Here is a 12461-nt window from a genome sequence, read left to right on the forward strand (position 1 = left end):
TGAAGGGCCTTGAGGGGAAGCCATATGAGGAGCGGCTGAGATCACTTGGTCTGTTGAGCCTGGAGGAGACTGAGGGGAGACCTCATCACAGCTTACAACTTCTTCGTGAGGGGAAGAGGAGGGGCAGGCACTGATCTCTTCTCTGTGATGACAGTGACAGAACCCGAGGAAGTGGCCTGAAGTTGTGTCAGGGGAGGTTTTAGGTTGGATATCAGAAAAAGATTCTTCACCCTGAGGGTGTTTGGGCACTGGAACAGGCTCCCCTCTGAAGTGGCCACAGCACCAAGTACGACAGAGTTCAAGAAGCATTTGGGCAATGCTCTCAGGCACATGGTGTGATTCTTGGGGTGTCCTGCATAGTGCCAGGAGTTAGACTTGATGATCCTTCCAACACAGCATATTGTTTGATTCAGTGATACAGTTAAACATGTCTGTAAGTTATTGGTAAATGGCATTCTTAAGTTTCAATTAAAAAAAAAGAAATCAGGGGAATGAAGTATCTGTGTCTTAATCTCACATCCCACATTGGGAAGTTTCCCAGCCTTCCACTGGTATCTAACTGACAGCTGCTTTAAGATGCAAGATCAAATTCCTGTGTCTACTAGGGCTGCTATTAAAGAATAAAGTATAATCCTTTTAAACAATATAGATGTTATTTTATACTACAAATTTGCATCTCTGAGCATGTTGTATTATACAAAACATATTTTCTTGGAACTTGCTTGAGTATTGAGTTTCTTACCAGCTTCCTCATAACCCACGAATGTCTGGCTGGGCTTAGTGACAGCATACATTAGGTTCACATCTCTTCTGGGAATCAGTTTCTATGTGTATATTAAAACAGCTAATTGGTTTTGTGTTAGATATAATATAAGAAATGTAATTCAGAGAATGATGACTTAGATGCAGACTAGTCCTTTTACTTAGGTAGGAGCAATGAAAGGAATAAGAAATTGTTTGGGCCTCCATTATTAATTTTTCTTTGAAAAAGAGAATAGTAATAAATAAATAACATTAAATGTGTGTCTGTATTTAAGTATTCTATATTATTTATCCACATATGTTTCATATATTTGTTATAATTTTTATATTATATATTATTTAATTTAGAGCTCTCTAACTGCTTTATTACATTCTTGGTATTACTTTTTCCCAATGAAGACTTGTTCTATTTCCAATATACTAAAAGTATACAGAAACTATTTTTTAGCCTATGTATGAAAAACATATTTCAGCATACTCATTTTTTTCACTACTTTCCATGAAATCCCAGTTTTTAAATTTGTGTTGGATTATAAGAAATTTTATCTGGTTTTCATTTGTTACTTATGATTCCATTTATGCCTGGCTGGTATATTGAAGAGTGCTAATGCCAGTTTGTCAGTTGTTACAGATTTTCTTCTTGAGACTTTCTGGTACAGGTGTTTTTTTAGTTATTTATGTGTGGCAGCCATGGATCTTAGATGTTTCTTCTTTTCCTTCCTGAACTTTGTCTTGCTCTAAGAACTGAGATTTTAAATTGAGTTTGAAAGCATGGTCCTTTGACTGAATTTTCTATGAAGAAAAGGATTTTTTCTTTGCTTTTGAAGAAGTTCTGTAACAATGGTGGTATTTGTGCTATTGATTTATGTGGAAGTAGTCAAGATGTCATAATGTAAGAAAGTGTGCAAGGTACCTGTTTATTTTAATTTAGAAGATAGATTTTTCACAGCAGTGCCTGGCTATTGATTTTTGAAAGGAAAATGTTATAGTACCTTTACATGATTTTGGATTGGATTGTATAATGTGGTTGTATGCAAAAATAAGTAGAAGAAATATTTTGAAGTGTTTTATCTTATTTGCGTGTAAATTAAAATAGTTCTTTCAAATCTGCTCTTATTTCACTGATTAATATTTACTGTCCTTAGTCAGTACACAGTCATATTAGTTTTCTTTCCAAGGAACTGGATCAGGCTGTCATACCAAATAAAGAATACACCAGAGGAAGAGTTTGGCAGCTCAGTAGACATTTATTTCTATAATGTGTAGGTACTAAAATTTTCATTCCTTGGCCTTGGGACAGAGTTCCATCTGTTTGAGTTACTGTTGCGAGAGAATGAGCAGCCCTTTGAGTTGTCTCATGTTCCTTCTTTGGATGGTGCAGTGGTTGGAGTAGATGGTTTCCGAGAACAATTTTGCGAACCCTCCCAAAATCCACTTGTATTAAAATTGAGGGGTTCAAACACCTCTTAATCCCAATTTGCTCAGTTTGTTGTTACTTGTTAAAGTCACATATGAGAAATCTACCAACACCAGTTTGATTATCTACAATTTCTATTATTTGTCTGATCTGCATTACAGAATTTGTAACTGCATATATTAAAATACATAGGGAAGTATTTTTGTGTTTTGACAACAGAGAATAGAATCAGGGAATAGTTTGCCTGGCCTGCTTCTAGGCCTCTTTGTAGTATGTCAGGGAAAAAGATTACAAAACTGAAAAGTCTTTCTCTCTGTTTTCCCTATGGTTATCCATCCGCTTTGGCAACCTTTTATGTTAACAGGCTTCTCCCAAAGCAGAGGGTACAGAAATGCAATCTGTAGTTTGTTACAGAGGTTGGACTGGAAATCTGTAGAAGCTGTTGCAAATCTTCAGCTAACTCAGGAGGTGAATGTCCACTTTTTCTTTACTGCAGTTACAAGAGGAAATGCTTAATAGTAACTGCTGTATGGGAAGTGGACTGTTTTGTTGAAGTACTCAGCACAGTCTGAGCATATATACTTTAAAAGTACACTATATACTACTGTTTCTTCCTGCAGATCTCTTTATTGCCATTTTTACCTTGTATTTTATGCTTGCATGTATTCCTGCTTTTGTAGAAGTTAGCTGAATAGTATTACCAGAGCAACACTGCCATTATTGCTGTGATTATTTCCAGTTAAACTAATTCTTAAAAACAGTTGCTTAAATTTTGTGTTCTGAGGGTGGGGTGGGGTAGGGAACCGGGAGGGATGAGGCTAAGCATTTGTCAGTTTTGGAGGAGGCTTCATCAGTCAGGATCAGTAAAAAAGATGCTGGGAGGGATGGAAGATGGTGATTATAACTTGTAAATTTAGACTTGAAGAATCTTGTGGCTAATTTTGTCCTAGTCTTATGTTGTGGTAGTAAGGAGTAAGGTAGTAATCAGCCTGTGAGTTTGTTACTTCAGGCACTATTTGTTCTTATCAGTCCTGCTTGTACCTTTGAACAGTGGCTGTACACTGGCTGTCACTTCATCTGTGGGGGTTTTTTTTCCACTCTCGAATGATACCGGTAGTGGCAGAAAATGCTTATGAAAAGCTTGGCCATTGAGAATGGTTTAGCACATATCACTTCCATCTTGTGATAAAGTTTTCCACTGTAGGTCTAGAATGGAAGGCAGTGAGTATTTTGGGGAACTTTGTGAATATAGAGGGCTATATCTTACCAACCGATTATGACAAACTGATAAGCCTTTTTTTATTTTTCTGAAAAATTAAATTTTTATGTTTTGTAGGACTGGTTATAAATGTGTAACTTAAAACTTGAACCTTTTCCAATTTTTTTCTAATTTATAAACTAATTGGTAAATGCTTTTTTTGCTGGGAATTTGAAGCCTTGCTGGTTTTTTCCAGAGGAAGATTTTTAGATGCATTATTGTTATTATTGTACCCTATTTCAGGATACTAAAAAGGCAATTTCAGCATCATTAACATTTTAAAATTCTTCCTTGTACTCTTTTTCAGGGCAGTATCAGCATTATTAATCATTAAGATTGATATTAAATAAATGCAATTTAGCAATGTTGAATTTAATTTCTTTAACTTTTTAAAGACAACATCTGGGGAAGATGTACGAGACTTCACAAAGGTGCTGAAGAATAAGTTCCGATCAAAGAAGTATTTTGCAAAGCATCCTCGACTTGGCTACTTACCTGTGCAAACAGTATTGGAGGGTGACAACCTGGAGACGTAAGCTTGATTTATAGAGTCACTGGAGTCACTAACCTATTCTATTTAAAAAAAAAAAGAACTCAAGAAATAACCAAAAACAGTTGCAGAGCCTTGTTCTGTGTTATTTTGTATTAGTTGTTTCACATTATTTGCAGATCTTGCCTATTTTAAAGTAACGTATTTTGTATTAGATTTTCGTAAGCATTTTACTATAAAGCCGTGGACTTTATAATGTCCATGGCAATGGACCAAGCAGGTAATGTTGGAGGGTGCTGAATGGCTGTTTTACAGAGAACACTTTTGAGGAGACTGAGCTTTTTGAACTGCACTGCCTATTTGGTTATGTCAAAATTCCTGGAATTAGAAGTCTCTGAGTTAATTAGGGTCCTACAGGCATCAGAAAAACAGGCGCCTCAATCAGAGAGAGCACTCTCTGTCTCCACGGTATTATTTATGGTGCTGACAGAAGTGCTTTACTTTATTTACTTGCTTGGTAGTTGTCAGCAGAAGACATTGTTACAAGAATAAAATTAAAATGTGTTGACAAGGTGCTAGAATTAGTTTCATGGATTGACTGTCCTTCACATGCTGGAGTCTGTGGCAGTACTGCACTGTCTGAACATGACACACTTAGCTAACAGCAGCTCATGTGAGGCTTTAGCATAGATGCTCTGCTTCCATACAGCAGTTTAGTGCCATTGCCCATGCTCTGGAGGGCTGTGCATTTTATTTACAATAACCAAACAAAACCTCTTCATTAGCAGTTTAAGAAACAGGAGGAAGTAATCTGAAAACTGGTATTATTGATGGCCTGGCTTCTAAGGAAGCAATGTGCATTCAAGTGTTAAAATGTTACCCACTGGGGCAGTCTTCAGCTGCCACCAATGCAGAAAACAAAGCTGCTTTGATGTGATGAAAGTTTGCCAATGCTGCCAGAAATTGGAATGTCAAAACTGTAATCACTGGTCAGGATAAAACTCTTTTGGTCCAGTCATGTGGGAAATATACAGATAAATTGCCAGCACCATGCTGAGGAAACTGTTGGTATTGGTTCTCTGCCCTGCAGGTGGCAAAACTCAGTAATACATTCCTTTTAATAAAAAAATTAAAATAAAAATCCTCTATAGTTACTCAAGTATGAGAATTTAGTATAATATGTATTTATCTGTGGTTATTTTTATGCATAAGGAAAATAAACATTGATAACTGTGACTTATAGAGCGGGTTTTTTATTGGTAGTATTTTTTCCACTACATTTTTTCTAATCATTTTTAGTTAGTTTAAGATGAAAGATCCAGTACTTGAGCAGAATTTAAATGAGTTGATGATAGTTTATGAACTGCAGTTCAATCAATACCTCTGATTTGGATTTTTCTTTAAATTGATTTTTATTTAACAAAACAAAGTATGTAAGTCAGTCTCCTGTCCCTCCGTGATACATGGCAGTATCTGTTGCTGTCTCTTTTCTTCATCAATTGTTGCTAATGGAAATAATCTGGGTGGGTTGCTGGTCAAAATATTTTGTTTCTCCAGCTTTCTCTTGCTTAAATGACAGTACAGGTGTTTCATAGTTTCATTCTTTCTCTCTCTCTTTTTTCTTTTTTTTTTGTGTTTTCCTTGCAGTCCTATCACTCTCATCAGTATGTGGCCAGAGCAATATGAGTGAGTACGCAGAACCCCTTTGTCTGGAAAGCCTAGTATGCTGGTTGTTTTCTTTAGCTCAGTTGCAACTAATCTGATGTGCATGAACTATAGGGCATGACTAACCCAAAGCAATAACGCTGTCGGGAATATTGTGAATTTATTTATTTGTCATCAGTCTAACTTAATTTAAAAATATTATTGTCTATATCGTGAATTGCTTTAGACATCGCTAATTGTTTTATTATTATTTTTAAACTAGTCCTTCCCAGTCTCCACAACTGTTTCATGATGACACACACTCCAGGATAGAGCAGTATGCTACCAGGTAAGGGAGGCATGGTTTCTCATGAGTAGATTACATTTTGTGATTGATTCCTGCAGTTTTTAATATGCACTACTGGTTGGATATTATTTATTAAAAAGATATAATCCTCTGTACTTAGAAGTAAAATATTTTTAAATTATTAGCTTCTGATTGCAGTCATATTAGATGTAAAATAGATATGTTAAATCTATCATCTCTCATACAGAATGGAAACTGTTGCAGAATTGCATTATTTCTTAAAATGTACTGTTTTTGTTTTGTTTCTTCATTTTTAACCTTTAAAGTAAACCAAACTTGGTGGATGTATAGTTTTCCCAGTAGGATTTTAGATCCAGACTTTTGTTTTCTTCTGTGACAGGTTGACACTATCCATTACTGTTGACTTTTAGCAGGGCATATAATAATTACAGATGTTTTCTGTTCTTGCTTTTGTGGGATCACCCTAGTCCTTTTGTGATAAAGTATCTGTTATGCCAAGTCCATCTCAGTGTTTCTGTCTTTTGTTGAACTCTCTTCTGTACATTCACAACTGGTGATCACAGAATCAGTAAGGTTGAAAAAGACCTTTAAAATTGTCAAGTCCAACTGTTAACCAAGCATAACCATGTGAACCATTAAACCATGTCCCCAAGTGCCAAAGGCACTTCCAGAGAGAATGATTCCACCTCTTCCCTGGGCAGCCTATTCCAACACCAGACCACCTTTTCATGGAAGAAATTTTTGTAATATCTAATCTAAACCTCACCTGGCACAACTTGAGGCCATTTCCTCTCATCCTGAGTTATGGATGTGGTGATGGTGAAGCACTAACCAGAGGTACCCTCTCAAAAATAAGTACCATGGGAACTGACTAGGCTTTTCTTTGGGTATTTTTACTGTTGTATCTGATCTCTACAACTGATAAACAACATGAACTTTTTCAGCTTTCTGACTAAAAATTCAGTTAACTGCATTCTTATTTATGAGCACCATAAGAAAGCTTCAGAGCAGTTTCTTAAATACCTACGATACACTACTTATGATCTTTGCAGCAGGAGAAAAAGAAATAGGGCTGAAGGGCTACCCACAGTCAGCCTAATTTTTTTTATTCCCCCAGCAACCAATATTTTCATTTTACACTAGTAGTATAGCACAGTGACACACAATGTCATTTTAGTGCTTTTCAATTATTTGCAACATGTCATTCATATAGATCACCCAACGTTTCTTTGAGTCTCTAACTTAGGCTGTGCTTTAATCAATTAAAACCCCTGGACCAAATAAATTAAACTTCTCTAGAAAGATGTGAGCATTTCTTGTCTCCTTATGTCCTTTTTTCAGCCCTTGGTGCCACAATACTGTGACTTTTTGTGCCCATATAAAGCTCATGCTCTGGACTCACATTAGGATCAAGGGAGACCCTAGGTGCAATACCAGTTTTACTTCTCCTGTCCCTTGGCTTTTACAAGTTCTGCTTTGGATTAGAGTAGCTGAAAGTGGACCATGCACTAGTCAAGGCTCTTTCAGGATAAAGAGCCTTACAAGCTAAATCTGTACCTGCTATGTGCAGACATTGGTTATCAAAATTACAAACTTAATACTGAATACTGCATAAGTAATCTATCTAAAACAACTCAGAACTGTTTTTCTTCTGGTAAAAAAGAGAAGACATAATTCTGTGTCTTTCATATAATTTTTATTGTGTCCTTTCTAGTTGGATCTGTTATGTGTATTTTACATATAAACTAGTAAATCTTTTTAATTGTTCTGATCTTTTCAGTTAAGCTTCTTTGAAGGAATAATATCAGGACTTCCCTAATAAGACAGTGCCCAGCAGAAGCAGTGTATTAGGGCTTAAAGCCTTCACTGTCACTGATTGAAGAACATTCAATTCCCAGTTTTCTGTTAACAAAGTCCCCCATCTGAGGATATACCTGGGGATACCATCTCCCTGTTGTGTTGTGCTGCATCACCTCCGAGTTTTTTCTAATTCCCTTCCTCACCTTTCAGTCTGTATCCTGCCTTGAAGACTCGGCAACTCGAGTCCCTTCCCTGTCTCCCTCTGCTCCCCAGTTAGGGCCATCTGCTGGTTTCACAGCAAATCCTCATTAATGATGGAGATGGTAAACATGATGATATCTATTACTCACCAATAGATATCTATTACTCACTAAGAGATTCAGGGCAGGCTCCCAGCTCTGAAAAATACTGGGGGTTGGACTACTTCCCTATGTGACAAAGGGACTGTGAAGATTAATTTCTAAGATTGTTTAATCAAAGATTTGAAGATGCTGAGCTATGCAGCATTATAAAGGTGACTGTAAGCATGTTGCTCACTGTGAAGTAGATCCGTTTGAGATGCCCCAGAGCAGAGATCATCTGATTAACTCCAGTCACTTTGGAGCTTGTCTTTCCCTTTGGGGGAGGTGTTGGAACACAGTGTCCCACCCAAACCATGGTGGGATGACACAACGTCATCCTGTGTGGCCTTCATTTATTCTTCTTCAACCCTGAGGAATAGTAACAAGCGTACATATGGGCAAACTTGCTGCATAGTAAAACACCCGAGTTCCCAATTCTTTAGGGCCTTGCACACTGCTTTGAAGAAGAAGTTTGAAGATTAATGTCTAATGCACTTGCAAAAAATATATGTGAAGTTAAGATATCTTTATAGTAAAGGAAATAGCTGTGTTTGGTGCAGTTAAATATATGTGCAGAGCGTTGAGTGTTCCTGGATTTTTATGTACGTATCTTCTGTACGAGACCCCTGGTGGCCTAGTGGTTAGCGTGCAGGACTTTCACTGCTGCGACCACGAGTTCAAATCCCGGTCTCCTGGCCTGATGGAGGTCGTTAGCCCTGTGTGGCCATCCATCTATGAGAAGGACACTCTAAACAAACCTACGTCCTGAGGACCTCACTGCCATTGTCCAAGCTTGCTTGGCCCCGGCAGATGAACCTTAGGATTAAAGGGTGGGCTCAGTTCAGCGCAGGCTGTGTCTCACCTAAAAAATCCATTGCGCAGGCTGGAAAGGTAAAAGACCTTTCCCCAAATCTTCGTTCGCGAAGATGGGCCATTATTATTATTATCTTCTGTACATAAGGTACTTCTTTCCTGGAAACTTGAATAGGTAAAAAATTTCTACTGTCATGTTGAAGAGCTGTGTAACCTTATATATACAGTCTAATAATGTAGTCTTTTTAGATTAATTCCTTCCAAAATGAGGAACTATAGGCAATGACTCCCTGCAATTATACTGCTTTTTGTGTTGTGGACTTGTCTGTCCACAGTGTGATATTATCTGCCAAGTATAATTTCAGATGTTGTGTGTGCTATATTTGAAAAGTATTCATCCTCTTTTGTTAGTCCAACTTTATAAAATTCAGAAAGAAAACCATCTGCAAAAACATCTCTTTAACTAATTTTACCATGGGAGTTTTGGTAATGCTAATGATAAAGTGTATTTTCTCTCTCTAGTATCATTTTCTTCATTGTTTGGCAAGTTGAATTAGTTAATCATAGTGAAAGTTTCTCATAAGAGTCCTCTCAATTTTAGGTCTTTGTCACAAAATCTAGGAGTTTATTTTTAATCATTTAATCAAAGATTGCCATATCTGAACTGTTTCTAAGCAGACTTGATCTTCATACTGCTTCTGTTTAAATTGTGCAGCATGTTCTCTGAAAGGCATGGTCTTTCCTTTCAGGCTTGCACAGATGGAAAGGACCAATGGCTCCTTCCTCATGGACAGCAGTTCTAACACAGGAAGTGTGTAAGTAACTCAGACTTATTAAGACTGTCAGCAACTTAGGTTAAGTTTATGGTATAATCTTCATAAGTTCTAACACAGGACGTCGTCCCAGTAAAAGCAGCTGGTAAGTATGACCCCAAGGATGCCTGCATAAATTTAATTCCAAGCACCAGTTGTAGAAATTGGTGATGTTCACTTGTTGATGTGCAGGAACTCTACGTTTGTCAGCCATTCTGCTTCAAAAGTAGGGATATTTTACATGACCGGTGAAAAGCCATAGCTCTATAGGTTCTAGTTCGTAATCCTTTTCTGCTTTTACCATCTTATAAAAGAAAAGAAATCCTTCTATGTTGGACAATGGAGTGGGTCAAAAGCTTTTGCTAGGCCCCGGTCAACTTTCTCATTGAAATAAAAAAGCATCTGTATTTTGAAGATTCTGCAGAGCCCAAAGAGTCTTGCTACTTCCTGTTTATATTTCAGTTTGCTGGCTGATGATCCATTTGTCTATACCTGGGGATATAGGCATAGTCCTATGTTAATTTTATCAACACTATTTTCTTTTTTTTTAATTGTCTGTCACTTATATTGTAAAAACCTTCATTGAAATGCATTGATGAACCTGAAAGGCGTAGAACCCCTTGAATTGCTGATAAATTAAGTACAACTTTTTTCAATGTAAAATTATACAAATGTTTTAACCTCACTGTATCATCAGTTCAGTTAATTAAATCAGTGTAGTAAGACTGCCTCTTCTATATTATTAAGAAATACCATCAGCATTTTTAAATAGGAAACCAAAGTTGTTCTTGTTCAGCTTTAGTTAGAAAATGCTATTGGTCTCAGTAATAGTTTCATTTACTGTTTTTAAATCTAATAGTGAAATTATTATAAATAATAAAATCTAATAATTAATTATTCTACCCATGAGTGTAGTAAAATACTTTGCTTCAAAGAAGCATGTGACCCCCTTTAAATGTTTTCTCTTTCCTGATTAATTAACCCTCTTTGCATACCAAATAAAACTTTTTTTCATGTGATCTGTTTTCATGTGTTTCTGTCATTGGCACACTCACCAGTGAGAGAAATGCAACCCTTTTGAAAAAAAAAGAGCAAACAAACTGTCATTTGGCAGGAAAGCTGAAAACTTGAAGGCAGCTCAATGCTCATATACTTGGGTTGTGTATTTTGCAATTAATGAGCCTACTCATATGCAAAGACCAAACAACCACTCATCCCAATAGTAAAAGGGCAGTGTATATGCTTAATTTTTACTGGCACATCACCTGTTAATTTTAATGCAATTTCCCTGCTTTTATTTTAGAAAAAGAATTAACATACAGAGCTTGTGTCAACATGTGAGAGAGACTGCTGAATTTGGGTCTCAGTCTTGTCATCAAAAGGGGACTGTTACACAAACAAAATATGGACAAGAAAGTAACTTTGTACCCAGCAGCACCTTCTGTTTTATTTGCAGATCTATGCTTTCATTAAGGTGTAAATACCGAAGTACTCGAAATCCTGAAGGCCTGTGGTTTAAAGTTTAAGCCACTGTCATAGAATCATTTAGGTTGGAAAAGACCTTTACGATCGTTAGTCCAACTGTAAACCATACCTCTGCCAAGTCCACAACTAAACCATGGCCTTAAGTGCCACATCTACATCTTTTAAATATCTCAGTGGTGACTCAATCACTTCCGTGGGCAATCTGTTCCAATGTTTGACAGCCCTTTTGATGAAGAAGTTTTTCCAGGGATCTACAGAGCTGTGAAGTTGGTATCCCAGTTTGGATCAGAAGTTGTTGAAACATTGGGGAATTTAGGATTATAATTTTACAATATAGCTTATACAGTGTCTTTTCAAACATTCAGGAAATTATTACTAGTTTGGAAGTCAAATTCTTTACTTCCCATAAGTGGAGTTATGTTTTGTGATCTTATTTTTATTGGTCATAAAGAGTCTTTCAGTTGACTGTAAACCTAGAACAGAGGCAGAGTTCCACTTGATATTGAAAGTTTCTCCTTTGGTCTTGTCAAGTTCACAAGTTCATCAACGATACTTTTAACACTCTTCATGCTTCAAGGATGTAAGAAGTCATCTACATTTGAATAAGAGAACTTCTGCTGTCAGATAAACATAATGACTTTATTTTCAGGAATGTTTTGCAATATGCCATTTGATTAAGAAATCACTCTTCAAAGATAATTCTTGAGTTTTAACTAACCTATTTTCTTGAAAGTCATTATGACTTCTATCTAACTAAGCTTTTCTAACCCTCTCCTTCTGTAAAGATATGTGAATTTCATTAAAAATGCATTTTCCTTAATCAGAAAAATACTTGTAGAAAAAACTGAAAAGCTACAGTCTATACTGTGGTATGTCCAGCTTTTTAACAAACATTCTAACGCTCTCATGCATGAATTTTCTGATACAAATACATTGAATAACATTTTTTTTCCTTCATATAATTTTTTCCATACATTAAGCAGTTCTAAATGTTTAGGCTAGACTGTTGTGATGAATTTTCTTTGACTTTAATTAACACAAAAACATCTCTATCTTTAAAGCAGACATGCATCTTCACAAATGAAGATGAGCATAAGGAAAAAATGAGGTCTTTACAACAAAGAATGATAAATAGTGTCCCTAACAGAGAGCTATGCCTCGCAATTTGATAAATCACAGTGTAGTAGAATGAAAATAAAAATCATTAGGAAAATAGGACAAGAATGCAACTCCCTTAGTCCTGTAATGTATGAACTATCCTACCTATCCCATACTGAAGACAGTTGCGCTGAACACAGTATAAATACTTTC

General features: G+C 36.4%; 1 protein-coding gene across 8 annotated transcripts in view; it reads left to right on the forward strand.

The window, feature by feature from the left end:
• Window positions 1-12461, forward strand: part of UTRN (utrophin) — a 380224-nt gene that overhangs the window by 341544 nt on the left and 26219 nt on the right. For all 8 annotated transcript variants that reach the window (XM_027687304.1, XM_027687284.1, XM_027687314.1 and 5 more), the window contains 4 exons: window positions 3833-3969; window positions 5575-5613; window positions 5855-5920; window positions 9603-9668. In XM_027687304.1, the coding sequence (XP_027543105.1) occupies window positions 3833-3969; window positions 5575-5613; window positions 5855-5920; window positions 9603-9668 (308 nt within the window). The remainder of the gene's footprint in view (window positions 1-3832; window positions 3970-5574; window positions 5614-5854; window positions 5921-9602; window positions 9669-12461) is intronic.

Source organism: Neopelma chrysocephalum, unplaced genomic scaffold, assembly GCF_003984885.1.
Source record: "Neopelma chrysocephalum unplaced genomic scaffold, ASM398488v2 Primary Assembly neopelma1_23, whole genome shotgun sequence".
In the NCBI taxonomy this organism is placed as follows: Eukaryota; Metazoa; Chordata; class Aves; order Passeriformes; family Pipridae; genus Neopelma; species Neopelma chrysocephalum.